The sequence below is a fragment of the Trachinotus anak genome, unplaced genomic scaffold, assembly GCF_046630095.1.
Source record: "Trachinotus anak isolate AG129_WGS33_773 ecotype Australia unplaced genomic scaffold, CSIRO_AGI_Tana_v1 ptg000015l, whole genome shotgun sequence".
In the NCBI taxonomy this organism is placed as follows: Eukaryota; Metazoa; Chordata; class Actinopteri; order Carangiformes; family Carangidae; genus Trachinotus; species Trachinotus anak.
This window is the reverse complement of record NW_027273866.1, coordinates 14,311,935-14,331,169: the sequence shown is the minus strand read 5'-3', so window position 1 is coordinate 14,331,169 and position 19,235 is coordinate 14,311,935. Positions and strand designations below refer to the sequence as shown.

General features: G+C 40.7%; 2 protein-coding genes and 1 long non-coding RNA gene across 3 annotated transcripts; 1 reads left to right on the top strand and 2 right to left on the bottom strand.

Moving 5' to 3' along the window:
* Positions 1-2,799: 2,799 nt before the first annotated feature.
* On the bottom strand, positions 2,800-6,998 carry LOC139633249 (tetratricopeptide repeat protein 9A). The gene is made up of 3 exons (XM_071498804.1): positions 6,291-6,998; positions 5,685-5,867; positions 2,800-3,837 (listed from the first exon to the last, which is right to left on the bottom strand). Exons 1-3 carry the CDS (start codon positions 6,796-6,798, stop codon positions 3,755-3,757), a joined length of 774 nt encoding a protein of 257 aa, XP_071354905.1. The 5' UTR covers positions 6,799-6,998; the 3' UTR covers positions 2,800-3,754.
* On the top strand, positions 4,578-14,514 carry LOC139633251 (uncharacterized). Its single transcript, XR_011693715.1, has 3 exons — positions 4,578-4,670; positions 11,088-11,151; positions 14,404-14,514. It is a non-coding gene; the product is annotated as an uncharacterized lncRNA (long non-coding RNA).
* Positions 14,125-16,622, bottom strand: LOC139633246 (nuclear factor 7, brain-like). The gene is made up of 2 exons (XM_071498802.1): positions 16,453-16,622; positions 14,125-16,343 (listed from the first exon to the last, which is right to left on the bottom strand). The coding sequence occupies exon 2, from the start codon at positions 16,324-16,326 to the stop codon at positions 14,929-14,931; it is 1,398 nt and encodes a 465-aa protein (XP_071354903.1). The 5' UTR covers positions 16,327-16,343; positions 16,453-16,622; the 3' UTR covers positions 14,125-14,928.
* Positions 16,623-19,235: the final 2,613 nt, after the last annotated feature.

Sequence of the window (19,235 nt, the reverse complement as noted above, 5' to 3'; positions counted from 1 at the left end):
TTTTGTACTGAGCACCCATCATCACCATCCACCTCTGCAGAGTGATATCCCAGGGATGGGGTACACTGTTGTATAATATGAGCACTTCTTTGCATTAGCAACCCACAGTCTGGAAAAAACGGTGTCAGTCGAATGTCTGACATTGTCTCCAGCTCTGTACTGTGAACTGTACTATAGAAAAAAAGAATGTCACTAATGCTCGGGTTTGAATTGGGACTGACTGCCAGGAGGTCACAATATATCAATATATCAAGGAACTCATTAATTCCTCATTGTTTGTTTGTGGCCCTGTCAGAGAAGCTTCCTTGGATCCCGAGCCACCAGTTGAAAAAAGGGAACTTTGTGTTTGTAATTCTGTAAATTGTCTGCCTCATAAATAGTTCATCAAGAAAGGATGAAGGATATAAGCGACAAAACTGCATGAGTGTTGAATGGCGCACAGGTGAAACAGGCCCTGGTGGCATGTGAAAGTTCATTCCTCATTATTTATACTTGTATTGCTTTGTTTGATTTTATTTATTGACTAATTTATCTGATGGTTTATTTTTTATAATCCGTTGTATTTGCCTTGATTTTTGACACTCGTTAATGTTGTTCTTGAATGTTTTTAGTGTTTTTGAGTGTTTGCGCAGAACTTCAGTTGATTCTGAAAGTGCAACACTCAGTAGACTTCATGACTGCAGCCACGTCGACTTGCTTTATATTCATTTCAGTCTGTTTCACTGCATATTGAATTATCTACTGTGTTTCTTCTTCTGGGTTTTTCAGTAACTTCAGCCAGCGTGCGAGTAGTTTCGATCCAACTGGAGAACCAGAGCTGAAACAATTGGTGGGTAATCGATATTTTGAGAGTTGATTAACGGTTGAAGTCATTTTTTAAGTAAAAATGCCAAAAATTCCCTAATCTCAGTTGTGAGAATGTGTTGCTTTTCTGTATTTTGTTTGACAGTAAATTGATTTTTTTTTTTTGTTTGTTTTGGACTAATGTTCAGGAAAAACAATCAAGTTCAAGACAAGTTGGGCTTTAGGAAACTGTGACAGGCATTTTTTTTTTTGAGAAAATAACTGACAAAATCATGAGGAAAAACTGTGGAAAAAAAGGTATTTAATTGAGCTAAATGCATGCAAACTGGGTTCTGCACATCAATTTCATTTAGTCTCTACATTTAGTTGGGTTTGTCTCGATCAGAGTGGGGTTAAATATTATTTTGAAATAATTTTTATCCTTTGTTTCAACCTGCTAGACAGGCAAATTCATATTATTAAGGAATTAGAGAAAGAGGTGGTATGTCCTACTTGTAAACTGTCAAAATAGCAGGAAAAAGGAGCTAATGAATCAATTATTTGAAAAATAATTTATAGAGACACTATCTGACTCTGATCTTAATGCCTGTTTCTCTCATTTTATTTTCAAATGTCAAGTGACCTCTCAGCCTGGAGGACCACATCCTCTGAGATTTGATCTGTCTTTATCCTAAGTGTATGTACATGTAAATGTGAATGCTTTTTCTCTGAGGATGTGCAGAATGTGATCATGCTCAATGTACACACGCGGTGTTTCAACTAAGGGTGTCAGTTGAAACAAAGCTCTCCCTCTGCGGTGTAGCCAAGGCGTCATTATCTGTCTGAAATGTTACCACGAATAAGCTGATCTTAGTGTTGCTGATGGACATTGTTCAGGTTGGGAATAATAATACTGTTATTGACTGACTTGTATTTGCACTGGAACACACTGATTTGAGTAAAATCATAGTAAACAATCTCACGGGGTCACACATTCTTTTACAAGGCGAGTGTTTCTGGAATAAATGAAAGTGTATTGGGGTCGTAGAAGCAATAATCAATATGTTTATGATAACAATGGATCAAATGACTGTGTAATGTGAAAGCTGTCACTCGTCGTTGTGAACCTAGAGAGGATTTATCATCCAACACACTGGAGACTGGCAACAGTGTATTAGCATTAGCATTCATTACATTCAGAGCTAAGCATCCATTTTTCTGAAAGACAATTACCAGTGACAAATGCCAATGTTTGAAAAACCCTTTAGGTTGATTTAACAAGCGTTACTGCGGTTCAAAAGATATTTTCATTATCTTCAACCATTTGGATGAAAACATTTTCAGTCGATGAAGATTTTTAAACCAGTTTCTGTTTCCTTTCTGGATAACTGGCTGGCTGCCATCTTTGTTTGGATTAGGAAATAGTTAAAAATCTTTTTTTTTATATTAGTATTGTTAAATCATTTTCAGGGATTTTTAAACATTTTCAGTTAATCATTTTTGTGTGACTTGAATGTAGCTAAAGCTAAAACATGAGAGGAACAAACTGGGGCCACACAGCACCAAACAGCAGGCAGAGAGTTAGCAGTTAGCTGGTGAACACAGCTTCATGTTTCCCTCAGGAACTGGTGGAGACCAAAAACCAAACTAAAAGGAGCATAAATATTGGATTTACTAGAAATATGCCAGCAACTGAATGCTAATGTTGCTCAGTGTCTGCTGCATGCTGCAAAGGTTTGCCAACAAGTTCCCCATGTGAACCTAAAACGTGATAATACGTCCGTGTGATAATCACAGCTTGTTTCCGCTTCCTCCAAGTGGCCAAAAGAAATCAGTTATAGCAACTTAAAAGTATCAGTTATCCCTCCACTTCTGGTGATTGCCTGTTATATCAGGATGTTTTTCTGCGTCATGCCTCATAATATAATGTCCTGAAAAATCAACACCATGACCCAACTTATTACCAAGGCCTCACCATGGCAACTGCAGAGACAAAGAGGCATAAAATCATTTCAATCGGCTTCGGTTCACTTGTTTATTTACACGTGTGCTTTCACCAGCATCTCTCCATTGAGCTATTTTAGCTTGTGAGGAATATAGGCAAAATGAAAATTAAAAATTGAAAGGAAATCCACCGCTGTACCACAAAAAAAAATATTTCAATCGATAGACACATTTATTACGCATACCTTTACAGTAAACATACAGTATTTGTTGATACAGTAAATGCTGTGAATGAAGTGCTTCATTTTGGCATTAATAAACACACGTAGCTTGCCTCTCCATAATATTTTCTTGTGATTTCTATAAAGTAGCCTATTTACATTTTGTGATATGTCTCTTAAATTCATACTGCAATTAGCAACCATGTGCTCTTGATGTCCCTCCCTGTGCATTTTAAAGTAGAAACCCACTTAGTGAAAGCACCTTTTTATTCAGATATAGTTGAAAGTATAAAAAAAATCTTGATCTTTTGTAGTACTTTCAAAATCAAAGTATGGTGACACAAGTGTAGGTGGTTGTTACTCACTTGCTCCATGCCATTCAAAAGACATCTTGTGCGAGGGCAGGTGCTAATTTACAGTTACACTTGCCTGCAGACACGCTGGATTCCCTCTATGGACCTTGTTGCTCCTGTCTCTATCACAAGTGTTGGCCTGTATGTGCAATGTTTGGACTGGCAGTGCATCAGTTTGTAATGGTTAAAACATACTCGGGATTGATTCATACTAGATAAGTTTTGGCGGTTTGGGAACAGAAACTCAATATCTGATACAATTCTTTAAAAAAATGCTTCAAGCACACAACGGGGAAGCTCAATCACGTAACTGGCAACCAGATGCTGTGCAAAGCAAAAGCAAACATAACATCGCTTCACACCAAGACCTCTGACTCATGGTGTGTAAGGTCTGGGTGGCACATAGTAGGGCTGAAATTTATGACGGGGAAGAAGTCATGAGACAACAAGTGCTTATGTCGCCTCTTTCTTTTCCCTTTGGGCATTCCGGCGAATCTTCATCTCTGTCAGCTGGATGTAGCGGATGACATTGGTGTCTGGAAAACAAAGACAGGAAAAGGCTGATTTATTTCCTGCTCAGACAGGAAATGGTGCATAAATCTCCCACTAAAACTGGACTCAGCATGACATAGTAAAGTGGCCACAGGAATTAATTTTTGGAAATATTTTTTAGGGACTCAAAAAAACCAACATGTTTTTGTTTCCACATGGTGAACCATGCCTTTTTTTTAGCTTCCCCTGTTGTGTTTTGAAATGACCCTACAGGACCGACAATTATATTATCAATCAAGTGAAACATGAAAATTAACAAATCTGCAGTTATTATGTATTTATATGACAACAGCAAAGTGCTCATTGCAAAGAAATGAACCATTTCAAGGTAAGAGCTGAAGAGGATTGTGGGATACGTTCCAAAGCCTTGAGTTTGCATGAACCCTGAATTTAAACTAATTTAAATCACAAATGCAGTGAAAGTGACCAGCATAGTCCGACTGTGTCTCATTACTATGGCTCCAAAAATGAGGCCTTTGAGGGGTTTAATAGGCTTTAATAGAAAATAGTTTAATACCATTCTCCACATTACAGCAGCAGAAGAAGAAGAATGACCAGCTGCAACTAACTCTATATTTGCACATTTTTTCCTGCGTGGCGCTAACCTGCCCCTCCTGCAGTGGTCCCCAGTGTTTCCCAGCATCACTCATTACCTGACTTTTACGATCACCCATACACCTGTTTCCAATCTGCTAGTTAGCTCCCCAGTATATGGGCCTATATTTGTCTTATATGTCACAGCAGAAACAGCACAGCTTCACCTGAGCCCTGAGCCTTTATATTCACCTGCTCAACACTGCTTCTTCCTTCAACACAGGTACGAGACTGGGCTGCAATTTTAGTTTCATTTATTTTTCCTTCAGCTAAATGTGTGGAGGTTTTGTCTCTTGAAAATTTGGATCAGCTGATGTGTTTCTTTCAGCCTAGTCATCTCACTATCCCCAAGTCAGATCAGTGGGAGCTCATGGCTCTCATACCAACAGAGATTGGTTGGCCTGTTCATCGTTTTAGTCAAGACTGAAATATCTCAACAACTATTTGATTAATTGTCATGAAATTTGGTGCGGAACAGACATTTATGGTGCACAGAGGATAAATCCTTCCAACCTTGCTTCAGCGCCACCAGCAGGTCAAATTTTTAACTTATTCAAAAGTGAAATATCTCAAAGAGCAATGGATTGGCATCAGATTTTTTTTATCAACATTCATGATGATGTATTCTTTTGACTCTGGTGATTCCCTGACTTTTCCTCTCTGAAGTTGACATTGTTGCTATTTCGCTGAAATAACTCAGTTACCACTGGATGGATTGCCATAAAGTTTGGTCCTCGAACAATGATTTCTAAAAACATTGATCCCTGACTTTTCATTTAGTGCCATCATCAGGTCAAAATCTCTGATTATCTAATACTTAGGTTTATGATCTGCAAACCCAGTGTTATTCCCACAGGCCTCAGCTGATGGTAGCGCCTCAGTCTTAATTAGCAAATGTCAGCATGCTAACACGCTATTATACCTGCTAAACACCATCATGCTTGCATGATCATTATGAGCATGTTAGGTTATAATTATAGCCTCACAGAGCCGCTAGCATGGCTGTAGTCTTGTTACTTTATAAATGAACATGCAAATACATCTAGAGGTTGTTTACTACCAATAAATTAATAATCTAATTGTCAACAAGCTGCACAAACAGAGCAGATTATTACAATGTGGAGTCTGTGGCTCCAGACTTATAGCTGTGCATGTTTGCTATGAAACAACAATCAGCGCTGTGAAGCCAAGAAGACTATTCAGATGCTGGAGCTCAGTGCCAGCGTGTCGTCCTGACCTGACGGCTCCTGTTTGTGTGACTCCTTCAGGTAGTGCAGGGCCTTCTGGAAGTCTCCTAGGTGGTAATAGGCCACTCCAGATCGGTAAAGAGCTTTGAAGTTCTTTCCTTCCTTGTGCAGCACTTTCAGACAGTATTCCTTCACGCGCTCATAGTTCACCAGCTCCATTTGTAAAAGACAGGCTGGATTGGGAAAAGACGAGAGAGAGAGAGAGAGAGGAAGAAGTTAGTGATGACACTCAATGAGCCAATGTTTCGATTCAGTCAAATAACAGACGTACTAATGCGTCCAATCAAAACTACAATGGATTCTTTGGTTAAATCTTTAATATACAACATAATAACATGATGATTAATTTGCCATGGGGTGAATATAAACCATCTACACAAAGTGAAAATCAGGAAAGTGAGGGGGACAGTGGGGTAAGCCTAAGAATGACTCATACTCATTATGAATCATTCATGAGCTCTGGAGGATTCCCAGAATCTTTCCCTGCTGAAAAGGGAACAGATAAGTGTAGTGTGTGTGTGTGTGTGTGTGTGTGTGTGTGTGTGTGTGTGTGTGTGTGTGTGTGTGTGTGAGAGAGAGAGAGAAACCTCGCTCACCGGCCAAGCTGTTGTAACACTCCAGCTCTGCATTCTCCATGGCCCCCTTCTGCTCATCTGTCAGCGTGGTGGACTTGCTGATGGTCGGCAGGAGGGAGGACGGGGACTTGGAGCTGGTGTCCGGATCCCCCAGCACCCTGCACAGCCCCTTGATCTCCAGCAGAGCGCGGTGGTACTTGCCGATCGCCTCCCGGTACTTCTTATCCTTGTAGCACTGGGTTCCCTGGCTCTTGAAGTCCAGCGCCCGCCTCACGACGTCGGCTGGCTCGTTGTGGGATGGCTGTTTCCACATCGACCCACCATGATGCCTCTGCTGCTGGAGCTGCTGCTGCTGCTGCTGCTGCTGGAGCTGCTGCTGGTATCTGGCATCTTTGGTCCGGCCGCTGCCGCTGTTGGGAGGCTGAGCGCACTGCTGGTGCCTCGGGGAGCCGCCGCCGCCGCCGCCGTCGGTGAGGCTGCCTCTGCCGCCGTCCACCCTGCCGTCGTGCCCGGCCTGGATCACGCTCATTTCGACGTTCTGTTTCTCTAGCTGCCCTGACGCCCGGCGGTGAATTAGCTGGGAACGGAGGCTCCTTCACTGCATCTCTCGGCCGTGTCGCGTCTTCGCCTCGCCAGCGTCGCAGCTACGTCCTCTGTGCGCAACCGTGCGCGATGCGCGCTGGAGCCTGTTCTGGCAGGTCTCCCCTCCGACCAGCCGATTGGTCGACACATGCGGGGCCAGTGGTCCAGTCTAGCAGGAAGAGGAGAGGTTTGATTTCATTATCTGTTTCTTTGGAGATAATTTCATCATCAGTTTGTTTGCAAAGTGAACACACGGCTCTGGTTAAAACGCTTTCTGTGGTGATAATGTGGGTGATTTATTCACAAAGGGACATTTCAACCGTGCGCTTTGTTTGTAATTGACATAAAGGTCAGAGTGTTGTTTTTGTTTTTTTTGTTTTTTTAAACCCAGTCTCAGTTGACCTCAGTATATTGTGTTACTGCCTTGCGTTACTTTGTCTTATAACAAAATAAAAGTAATAAACCTGTTTTAACTAAAAGATTGTATCTGATTATTGATAGTGACTCTTTATCAGATTTATCTCCGTCTCTCTGGACCATTCATGCAAATGCTTTGGAAGTCCCGGTATTTCAGCCTCCTTAAAAAGGCCTGGGCTAAATTACAGTATGAAGAGCCCCCCCCCCCCCCCCCCTCCTGAAATCTTCCTTTCAGCCTCGCTGTTATCACAGATTGGAGGAATGCAGCCATCTCTGCTCAGATGAATCAGATAGCCTGGATCATCTGCCTGCCTCTCTCCCTGACTGCTCGTTCACTGCGCAGCCTCTGTGCACAGACTCATGACAGGCGATGATGTCATCCTAACCGGGGTCTGTGCAGGGTAATGGTGTTACCGGTCATTGTGACTGGGGCGGAAGCCAGGTTATCAGGTGATGAATGAGCTCGTCCCCTGTGCTCTGACACTAGTCTCTCGTTTTGACTGTCTTTGTGTGGACGACACTGAGTGTGTGTGAGCTTGTTTAGCCTCCATGCCTACAGATGCATCTGTCCTCACACACTCAGGGCAGTGGACTCAGCTGTCCGGGCGTGTCTCTGGAATTTCAGCTCTCCAGAGCAAATGCTGCTGATCAAAAATAAAAACCATGAACCATGAAAGCTCTGAAGCGCGACTGGTTGCTTTAACGGATGCTTGTTTCCAGTGTCACTGTCCCAGATGAACAGTTGTTGTCAAGAAAGACGTAGCTACACATGTAGGCCTTTCTTGATTAATCAGTCCGTTTGGTTTGTAAACTTGAAGCAAATCATTACATAGATAAATAGATGCAAAATCTTCGCATCTCTGCTTGGATCTGGGATCAGAATAACGACCAGACTCCAGTCTTCTTTAAATCTTACCTCTGGTAATTTCATTTGAGTTGCATCAACTCATAAGTAAAGTGACAAGGAAGTGACATGACCTTGGATGAGAGGACTGACCGACTGCATTTTCATTTTCATTCTGGTCCAACAGAGCATGGTGACATGTAGCTGCAGATGCAATAGACTGAGGGCGCTGCTTCTTATTGTCTCTGAATATCATCACCGTAGAGCAGGTGAATTCTCTGAAGATGAAACTGTCAAACAGCTTTTCAATTTTCATTTTAATAAGGTCACAGAACGCCCACATGAGGATGTGAAAACGAAAATGCCAACTGGATTACTGCATTTTCTCTTCAACTTTTACTTAAATAACTCATAACTGCTGGCCTGAACAGCACAGGGAGCTGAGGGGCAGCTCACAAAGGTGCCTTGAGTTTTCTTTGTGTCCTGAGCTCATTCTCTTTGTCCTTCAGTTGCGCTGCTTCCCTCCATCATATAGTACATCTGCTTGTGTTGTTTATATGATTATATATTTAAAGTAAGAATGTATTGACCTGTGTGTACGCTTTCTTTCATTTGTATGAACATAACCAGTCATCTGTAACTACTCACACCTGCAAAAGGTTAAAAACCTCAAAGGGAACTTGTTGACTGCTTCTCCTGCTTTGTCTCCTTATTAAGTCAAGTCCAGTGTAATCGTAGAACACATACGTGTGAAAAATGACTTTCATTTTTGAGTTTACATGATCATTTGAATAAAATGATCAATTGTCCCCTTGAAGCTTCTATAATGACCTTAACATTTATAATTTTAGTCTGTTATTTTTCTGAAACAGATGTTTTGAGGATTAAATGCTATATTATACTCATTTATTGTGCATTTAAAGGAGAATTCAACCCTTTTTAAGAATTCACATTTGTTATTCCTGTGCCCCAGAACAGTTTGAACAAGCTCTCTCCTCTAGAGTTAGAAACCAAAGGGAGAACCTTGATGAATGAATGGGGCTCTGATGCGGCGAGGCCATAAAATGTTTGTGTAATTTCTCACACCAGAAGTAGTGTTTCTAATCTTAAACTTTATATCCAATTAAAAATGTGGATGAGACCTGTTAGGGCGTTCACTATGCAGCAACTGTAGATTATGGGGTGAGTGAGGTTACTCATTTCCCCCAAGTAATGTCAGCTGTATAACTTCAGGAACCTGACTGATGAGAGCAAGCCCTTGACTTTCAGACATTTGCAAGCAAGTCTATACTTCCAGAATGATTTTCCACTCTAAGTTCATCATTTGCAGTCAATAGCTCTTAATGTGTGGGTTCAATTGAAGACTGATGCAAATTCCTGCATTCCACATTTTCATTTGACATTTAATCTATATTTTAATGGGATACACAACGGCTGATAATTCACAAAGTCAGTGCCCCCTTGTGTTAATCTATGGAGCGTCCTGATGTGTCTCTGACCTCTAGCTTTAGGACAGATAATACAGACATGTCCTTGGGCAAAGGAGGAGCACGCGACAAGACTTTTATCTAGTTAAATGCTTTCAAATGAATGAACTATATATCTAAGAATGTTTGTTTTTGTGCTGGATTTGTGCTGTAGCTTATGAATTTTGAACATTCCTTCACTTGCACCTGAAGTTTTTCGTCACAGCTTTTTTTTTTTTTTTTTTTCTGGACTTCACGTTTGCTGGCTTACTCTTCCATGAGACAAAGCGGCAAAACTCGTCAGAAAACCGAATCATTTGGCCGAGTCTCTGCCAGAGTCATATGAACAACAGCATGAAACAAGTAAACTGTAGAACCAACAAACGATTCAAATAACAAGTATTTTGATCATAATAATCAAGCCACATATAAATATGAATAATCAGATCCACTTTATTTTCTGATGCTTTAGTGATGACAAAAACTTAAAAGTGTAGTTTAGAATATAATAATTCCTCAAACATTTAACCGTGGATGTGTGTGAAGGCAATTGCAAAGTACAAATTACTTTTATAAAATATGTTTTTTATTTGAAAACAGCTTGTGCAGCTGCCTTTCCACACAGATCAGATGAATTATTGTTTATTACACCTATTTTTGTTAAGTTGTCATCATTACTAATCCATCAGAAAATAAAAAATAATGTAGATATGATTATTAATATGTATGTGGCTTGAATATTATGATCAAAATACTTGTTTGGGAATTTTCTGTCTCTGAAGCTATACAACTGTAAAAACAAGCACAATATGCTGACGGATTTCACCTCAGTCTGTGATATAGTTCTCTTGTAATATCGCAAATTACTCTGTAAGAAAGTCTAATAAGAGTCTAGCAGTGGGAAATGAAGATGCAGTTTCCTGGCAGCTGACATATGGCAGTAGATACTATCACTAACTACAACCTCCACAGGACTGTAGACAACATCCAGGCTACAATGCATGAGTGAAGGAGCACCCAGATGTGACCCGATGTGTTTTGCCTTTAGTTTACATTATATTTTTCCTTAAAATGAGCAACAAATGACCAGTGATTTATCACTTTACTGATCAAAGCTCTGAAAACTGTGAAATACCACTTAAACCACAACTGAGCATTTTAAGCTTTGACATAGCCTGTTTCATGCTGAAGGATGTGGGGTGAACACTTGTATGTTAGGTTAGCAGCAGACATTTTAAAAAACTAACTGTTGTTAACTGTTGCTAACAAATGTCACTTGCCGGTTGTCTCTTTAACTAGTAAATTTATATTAGGCAATTTTCATTCTTGGTACTTACAGCATATGCTAAATGGGGTTAAAATGTATGGTTGCTTTGCTTTCATGTTTTTAGTCATGTCTTTAGTCTTCAGAATACTTAAACATTTCATGGTCAAAAGAAGAGCTGCTTAAAATGTCCTTGTTTGCCCTCCAAAAGCCACTTTAACATGGTTACCATTATGTTTTCATAGGGAGGCCAGGATCCACCTCAGACCAGTGCCACACCTGATGGTCCCCTGTAACCAGCAAGAAATGGTAAGTCATGCACATGACTCCATCCCACAGCAAAATCCATGATAGAATTGAGATTTCTGACACGTGTGTGTTCGAGGATAAAACACTGGACTGAATGAATGTGAGCAAAGCAGGACAAGCAGGTTCCATTTGAAGGTATTTAATCTTTTGCTTGCAGTCAGTCAGGTGTGAGTGGTTCATGTCTACAAATGAAAGAAAGCGAACACACAGGTCAAATTCTATCACTTTATCTTGAATAAATCAACAAACAATTCTAAATCAAAATCAGTACATACATTATCGCTTTAAATATATAATCGTGGGAGAACAAACCAAGGAGATTAAATGTACCACTGAACAACAAAACACACATGACTTGAGGAAATATAATGAAATAAACAACTCACTCGACACACTCAGGAACAAAGGTGAGAGCAGCTCAGCTGAAGGACAAACAGAATGAGCTCAGGACACAGAACAAAGAAAACTCAGGACACCTGTGTGAGCTGCCCAGTTCTCCACCTGTGCTCCTCAGCCCAGCAGTCATGTGACCCCACTTCCCACAGGATGCTTTAAGTATCATTTAAAAAGAAAATGCAGTACTCCATTTTGCATTTTCATTTTCACATACTCATGTGTGTACTCAGCTACAAACACATTAAAATGATGATCTTCAAAGACTGAACCTGCTCTGCAGTGACAGTATTTAAACATAATGAACAAACAGCCCTCAGGCCACTGCATTTACATTTACATGTCACTGTGCTCTTTAGGGGTCAAGATGAAAATGCACTCAGTCCTCTCATTGAGGCAGGTCATCAGTGAGGACGTCACTTCCTTGTCACTTGTAATGTTTCTGTCACTGGGGCAGTGGTTGTAACTTGTTCCCTGTGAGGAAATGACCAGAGATGAGATTTAAAGATTTTTAAATGTATTACAATAAGTGATAAGATGCTGAGAGACAGTCTCATCTCATCAGTGAGGACGTCACTTCCTCGTCTCTCGTCACTTTGTCTGGGGCAGTGGCAGCAGCTTGTTTTACCCATCTGTGTCTTATATCAATACAACTCAATGGAAATTACCAGACACATGATTTAAAGAATTTATCTGTGGGCGTGAATCTCCAGAGTCTGCTCCCTCCGCAGCTCCACCTTGATCCCTCACCTCAATGCACTCTTCTTCTCAGTCAGCAAGATCTTGAATTCATCTCAGATATAAAGCCTGTACAATGATATGAGGTTGATGAGTGTTTGATCACTTCCAGTGGTGGTTGCACACACAGTAAACTCAGAATAACAAACCTAAATAAATGCAGGTGAAAGACCTTGTAAACATGTTTGTTGTCTCCATGTTGCAGCACTGAGAGTCACTCAGCAACAGTTTGACTGATAAATCAAAGCGCCAGATCGAGAACGTTTTTCGCGCGTTCTCATTGCCCAAAGGCATGATGGGAGAGACACTACTGCGCAGTCTCTATGGGCCGCATAACGCGGAAGTAACCCGGAAGCCAGAAACTTTTTCGGCGTATGCGCCAGGCGAGCAACTTGTATTGAACTGAATGGCGCCATTTTTAGATCCATCATCCAGGTCTTACAATAAATCCATGGTCCTGACCGGGCAAAGTTGTGATTCAAATGTTTCAGCAGCTGAGAGGCTGTTTTCGGTTGTTTGTCTGCTCCCTGCCTTTCTCACTCTCAGTGCTGTCTTCTGTTCACAAATTGTCACAACCAGTCAAACTGTTTACGTACTTCATGTGGAGTATTTGTTTGGACAGCACCATTATTTATCTGTGGGTTGATATATGTAAGTGTTTTAATTTGAAAGTCCAGTCACTGCGAACCACTTCCTCAGACTCCTGCTTCCTGTTTCCCTGCCCGCAGGCGGGTCTCTGGTCTCAGACAGTGTAACTCCACCATCTTGGACCGCAGCCGGTGACTTGGTTCTTGTTCTGCTCCGGTGGAGAATTGCTACATGTGTCGCTGCGCTGAACTCATGGAGGCTGCAGAGCAGAACAAGGACTGCGGCCTCCAGCTCCAGTTAGCGGGCTAGCTCTCTGACAGCTAACAACGGGCCGCTTCACAGCCATTGAACTACAAAATGAAACATCTAAGTATTGAACCTTTTCAATGAGGCGATCTGTGAGATTCATCTGAAAAGTAGATCATATACCAAAGTAAGATGGTCCAAGATATAAGATCATTGTATCGATCTATTGTGAGAATCACTCTCCAGCTGTGGTGGTGGGTAGGAGGACATGTTGGATCCTGCAGCTGGATTCAGTCACAACAGCTGGATCCTGCAGCTGGATCCTACTATTAAATGAACTATTGAGATGTGGACTTATTTACCACGAAGTAAGTCGGGGAAGAAAACCGCCTCCAGAGGTGTCTGAGCTTGATGGCTGGGCGCATGGCCCCCGCAGAGGTCAAACTGCCCCCCCAATGCTAATTCTAGTGCTAATTCTAATGCTAATGTTAGCTAATTGTAATGGTAATAGTAATACCAATACCAATACCAGCTAATGCTAATGCTAATGCTAATGCTAATGTTAGCTAATGGTAATGGTAATGGCAATACCAGTACCAGCTAATGCTAATGGTAATGCCAATGCCAGTTAATGCTAAGGCTAATGCTAATGTTAGCTAATGCTAATGCCAATGCCAGCTAATGCCCATGTTAGATAATGCTATTGCTAATGCTAATGGTAATGCCAATGCCAGTTAATGCTAACGCTAATGCTAATGCTAATGCTAATGCTAATGCCAATGCCAATGCCAATGCCAATGCCAGCTAATACTAATGCCAATGCTAATGCTAATGCTCATTGCTCATTGCTCATTGCTGGAAATATTTGTTGCAGCAGCTCTGTTTAGTTTCTGTTTGTGAAAATCTTTGTAAAGTCAGAAGAAACTAAATGTGTCAGATAAATGTGGAGCAGTAAAAAACACAATATTACTGTGAAGCAGAAACATGAAGAGGGATGAGAAGATGAACTGTGTTCCACCAAAATAAAGAGCAACATCCGACTGTTCAGAAAAGCTCTTTGTGTTGATGTTTGTCTTTATTTTTGTCTGTTTCAGCAGCAGTTTTTTCATAGTTCAGTGTTTTTTGAATGGAGTTCAGTGGACAATGGAGTTTAAACATGAAGCAGAAAAACACAACATGACAACAAGTCAAGACGATATTTAATTATGTTGATGAAAAACATAATTGTTGTTGTTGTTGTTGTTGTTGTCGAGGATGTTGAATGAATGAAAACTCTTTTACACACAGAATCATCTTGGCTTCATCACATCAGAGAAAATTATTCATATATTTTGGATAATTTCACATCTGTAATTAAACATGAATCACTTTTCATGTCTGAAACTTGATCATCTGGACCAGAACTGAAAATAAAGTTTGTTGAATACAATCAATGATCAGCTGATCAAACATGTAGTTATTGATAAATTTATGTTTTCTGGTCTTCATGGCTCCACACAAAGTCACAATAATAAAAACACAACAATAATGTGAAATGACTCAGTATCAATGAAAACAAAGCAAATGTAAAGATCAGTAAATGAGTGAAATCATTTTACACATATGAAAAGGTCGACAACAGAAAGAAAATCAGATTGTTAAACCACAGAAGAAGAAAAAGGAAATAAAAAGCAGTGAGAAGTGAAAGAGAAATAAATGAAGCTTTGGAATAATGAGGCAGCAGGAGGACAGGTGCAGTTTAACAGGTTCAGTTCACTGACTTTTCCCTTTAAGAAATAAACCACATTATAAATATAATCATCCTCTTTATCTCTAACTGCTCTGTTCCACTGTCACAGAGACCTTCAGAGGAAACATCTTCACTGGGAGTTTATCCCTAGTGTAAATGTGTGGAAACATCTTGTGAGTGAAAGTGTGTGTGAAGGTGTGTATGTGTGTGTTAGTATCAGGATCAGAGAACGACAGTTTTCCTCTGTTCCAGTCCAGATTCACTCTGATCCTCTGGAGCTTCTTCTGCACTGAGAGAAAAGTGACTGGAGCTGATGGTGACCGTGCTAAGTATTTACCTCCAATGAACAATATTCCCCATAATCCAGACTCTATGAAGTATCCCTTCCTCGTCACAGACTCTGCTAACACACCCAGTATCCAGTCTGTATTGTCTCCAACCTCAACATCCCAGCTGTGAGTCCCTGAGTTAAAACCCTCAGAGCCCAGGACACAGTAGTAAGAACCAAACCTCTCTGGATTGTCAGGAAGCTGCTGTTTCTGTCCTGGTCTCACACTGGTCAGATCTTCAGACAGGATGAGTCCTGGATGAGCAGTGTTTGGGTCCAGAACCACAGGACTGTAGGAGACCATGTCCTTCATCTTGCTCCAGATGTTGAAGGTCAGGTTGCCCAGGTGTTTGGCCTGGTCTATCAGAGCTCCTGAGCCCAGCTGGGGATCATCCAGCAGGGGGCGCTGCTGGACTCTGTCCACTGCAGCCTTGTAGTTGAGCAGGAATGAGACGTCTTCAGCTCTCAGCTCGTCCTCTGTGGCTCTGACTGTGTCTGAAAGAGCTGCTATCTCTCTGCTCAGAGCCTCCATCTTCTCCTTCATCATCTGACTCTTCTGCTCCTCTTCCTCCCTCAGTGCAGCCATCCTGGCCTCCTCTTCCTCTTCTAGAAACTGGTGAAGCTTCTTAAACTGCTCCTTAATCTGCCTCTCTGTGTGTCGGGCCTGGACCTTAATGTGTTCTGCTGTTTGATCAAACTTGACTTTAACTTGTTCAAAACCCTTTAACTTCTCCTTTAAGGGCTCCAGAGTTTCCTGAAGTTCCTTCTTGTGTTGTCGAGCAGCTTCATCGATGGGTCTGATTGTGTGCCTTGTGTGTTTTTCTGAATCTCTGCAGATGACACACACTGGCTGCTGATGGTCCAGACAGAAGAGTTTGAGTTTCTCAGAGTGCAGACTGCAGAGAGCCTCTGAAGATCTCTGATCTCTCTCCTGTAAGAAGGACTCACACAGGTTCTTTAACACCAGGTTACAAGGTGGATATTCTTTTGAAGCTCTTCTCTTACAAACTGGACACAGTCGTTGTGGTTTCTGTCTCCACCAGCTCTTCAGACAGTCTTTACAGAAGCTGTGGCTACATGACAGAACAACAGGATCTGTAAAGACCTGATGACAGACCGGACAGCAGAGATCCTCCTCTGATCTGGAAGCCATTTAGTCTGTGAGTGAAGCTGAAAACACAGCAGACACAAAGTCCAGTCAGTCATGGCTCCCCTCCCCCCTCTACTAACTTCACTGAAGGTCACTTTGACTCTGAGTCCTGGTTTTGGTCAAACTCACCTTCAGTGTGTGGAGCGTCAGCAGGTTGAAGCAGCAGTGTTGTAGTTTTCCTCTTTTCTCTCCTGTAGCTGGACTCACTCACAGGAAGTTGTTGGTTTGGTCTGAAGGTGAATCTGATCGTCTCTTCTTCACTCTGTGTCTCTTTAGTGACAAAGTGCAAAATGTTTCCTGGTTTGTCTCGTGTGAGTCAGATGAGAGGTGGAGCTTTGTCAAACCTCTGATAAAAGCTGCTGCTTCTCCTGTAACACAGGTTGATTCATTGCTGGAAACATTTGGTGCAGCAGCTCTGTTTAGTTTCTGTTTGCAAAACCCTTATTTTGTAAAGTCAGAAAAAAGTAAATCTCTCAGATAAATATGGAGCAGTAAAAAACACAATATTACTGTGAAGTAGAAACATGAAGAGGGATGAGAAAAAAGAAAAATACAAATACCTCAAACTTCTACTCAAGTCAAGTACATAAGGAAATTTACGGAGGTACTTTCCACCTTAATGAAATTATTTTTCTTTCAATTGTGTTCTACCAAAATCAACAGCAGCATCTGACTGTTCAGAAAAGCTCTTTGTGTTGATGTTTGTCTTATTTTTGCCTGTTTCAGCAGCAGTTCTCTCATAATTCAGTGTTTTTTGAATGGAGTTCAGTGTCAGCTTCAGTACCTACAGATTGTATCAGGCTCCAGAGGCTGTTAGCTACAGAGAGCAGATCTGAAAACAAAGAAATCTGAGGTTTTGACCAGAAAATGTTCATTTGTGATGAAGTTCTTCAAAATCAGACACTGACATTATTACATCTCTTTGAACATTTAGGCCACAGAAACAGAAACCCTCCCTCCAACTACAATAACACAACGTTCTGGTTAAACAGACAAACAAGCAGAACATTAAACATAAATAAGTCTTACATGTACAAACTGTGCCACAGCCAATCACATTTCTCTCTGAGCTCATATGGAGGATTCTTTTGGACAGCGCAGTTATTTATGAGGTGTTATAAGCGCTTTGATTTGAAAGTGAAGTCGCTGCTAACTAGCTGCTAACCAGCCGCTAACCAGCTGCTAACCAGCTGCCACGCCTCCTGTGTGCCGCCTTTACCGCAGGCGTCTCATTGGCTGGTGACATTAGCTCTGGTTCTGCTCTTGCTGACCCTATAATCTACAGCAGCTGTGTTGTGTCTCATTTGGCTTTAAATTGGGCACAAAGTTTGAAATTTGAATCTGATTTCGGGCCAAGAAATGATATAAACACTTTATGGCCTCACAGCATCAGAGCCCTGTTCACTGTTAAAGAGCAAACCGGGTCGACATCGAACATTAATGTTCTCTCTTTGGTTTCTAACTTCAGTGAAGAGCTGCATGTTCACAGATATTAACCGAACTGTTCTGAGGCGCAGGAATAAGAACAGTGAGTTCTGTCAGAGGGTCGGGTTCTCCTTTAAATGCACAATCCTGATTATGATAGTAGCGTCCAATCCATGATTATAGTGGTCTGTCCTCAAAGCATCTGCTGCAGAAAAATAACAGACTCAATTATAAACATTAAGCTCATTACAAAGGCCTATAGAAGACTTCAGTAGAATTATCATATAAACTTGAAACTGAAAAAAAATCCATGATAGAATTGAGATTTCTGACACATGTGTGTGTTCTAGGATAAAACACTGGACTGAATGAATGTGAGCAAAGCAGGACAAGCAGGTTCCATCTGAAGATATTTAATCTTTTGCTTGCAGTCAGTCGGGTGTGAGTGGTTACATGTCTACAAATGAAAGAAAGCGAACACACAGGTCAAATTCTATCACTTTATCTTGAATAAATCAACAAACAATTCTAAATCAAAATCAGTACATACATTATCGCTTTAAATATATAATGGTGGGAGAACAAACCAAGGAGATTAAATGTACCACTGTCTTATAATACATCCATGGTTAGAAACCACCCTGCTAGTGACCAAATCATCAAACTCATGTCGAATGTGTGGAGCCTTACCCTGCATCACCACTAGACAGCACTATAATCCAGCTGTTCACATTATTGGTCAGTGAAACCTCTCACATACATAAATGTGATACCTTCACATTTATGTCACATCAGGACCACAGCAGGATGGGCAACAGTTCTGAAGCCTGTATGAAACATAAAATATTTTCACAGAAAAAATGTTCTGCATTCCTAACTTCTACCATGATGGTCGTCTGAACAGTAAATTCACTGTTACATGTTTTATATCTGGTTGAAACTTGCAGAAGGTGGTGCAGACTAACTGTAAATGTACTAGAGTACAGTACTCTTAAGTACAATCTTAAGGCATCTGTACCTTACTTGAATATTTATATTTTTTGCTATGTTATATTTAGATAAATATAGTATTTTGTACATTCCTTCAAAGCTTTAGTTACAAGTTACTTTGCAAAGTCATATTATTTATAGAAAATATAATCAACAAATAAATGTAAATTATTATACATTAAGCTACATTGTTCTTATATTTTCTATGTAAACATGTTTGTAAAGTAGCTGTCAAATATTACAGTAATGTAATGCAATACAAAGGACAAATACAAAACCCAAAATACCCCCCTGCCAAATGTAATGGGTTATAAGTATTACAGAGCATAAAATGGAAATAAGTAACTCAAACTTCACAGAGTACTCGAGTAAATGTACTTAGTTACACCACCGTTAAGAACCATAATAAAATAATGAGCTATAATAATAACAGAAGTGTTTCTCGTTTCGTATTCAGTGTCTCTTATAGTGTCTATTGTACTTTATACACTCTTTTC

Excerpts from the sequence above, each read along its gene's own strand:
- LOC139633249 (XM_071498804.1), bottom strand. The coding sequence starts at position 6,798 with ATGAGCGTGATCCAGGCCGGGCACGACGGCAGGGTGGACGGCGGCAGA. Across the intron at positions 5,868-6,290 it reads GTGTTACAACAGCTTGGCCG|CCTGTCTTTTACAAATGGAG; the intron begins GTGAGCGAGGTT and ends TTCCCAATCCAG. Across the intron at positions 3,838-5,684 it reads ACACAAACAGGAGCCGTCAG|ACACCAATGTCATCCGCTAC; the intron begins GTCAGGACGACA and ends TTTGTTTTCCAG.
- LOC139633246 (XM_071498802.1), bottom strand. The coding sequence starts at position 16,326 with ATGGCTTCCAGATCAGAGGAGGATCTCTGCTGTCCGGTCTGTCATCAG.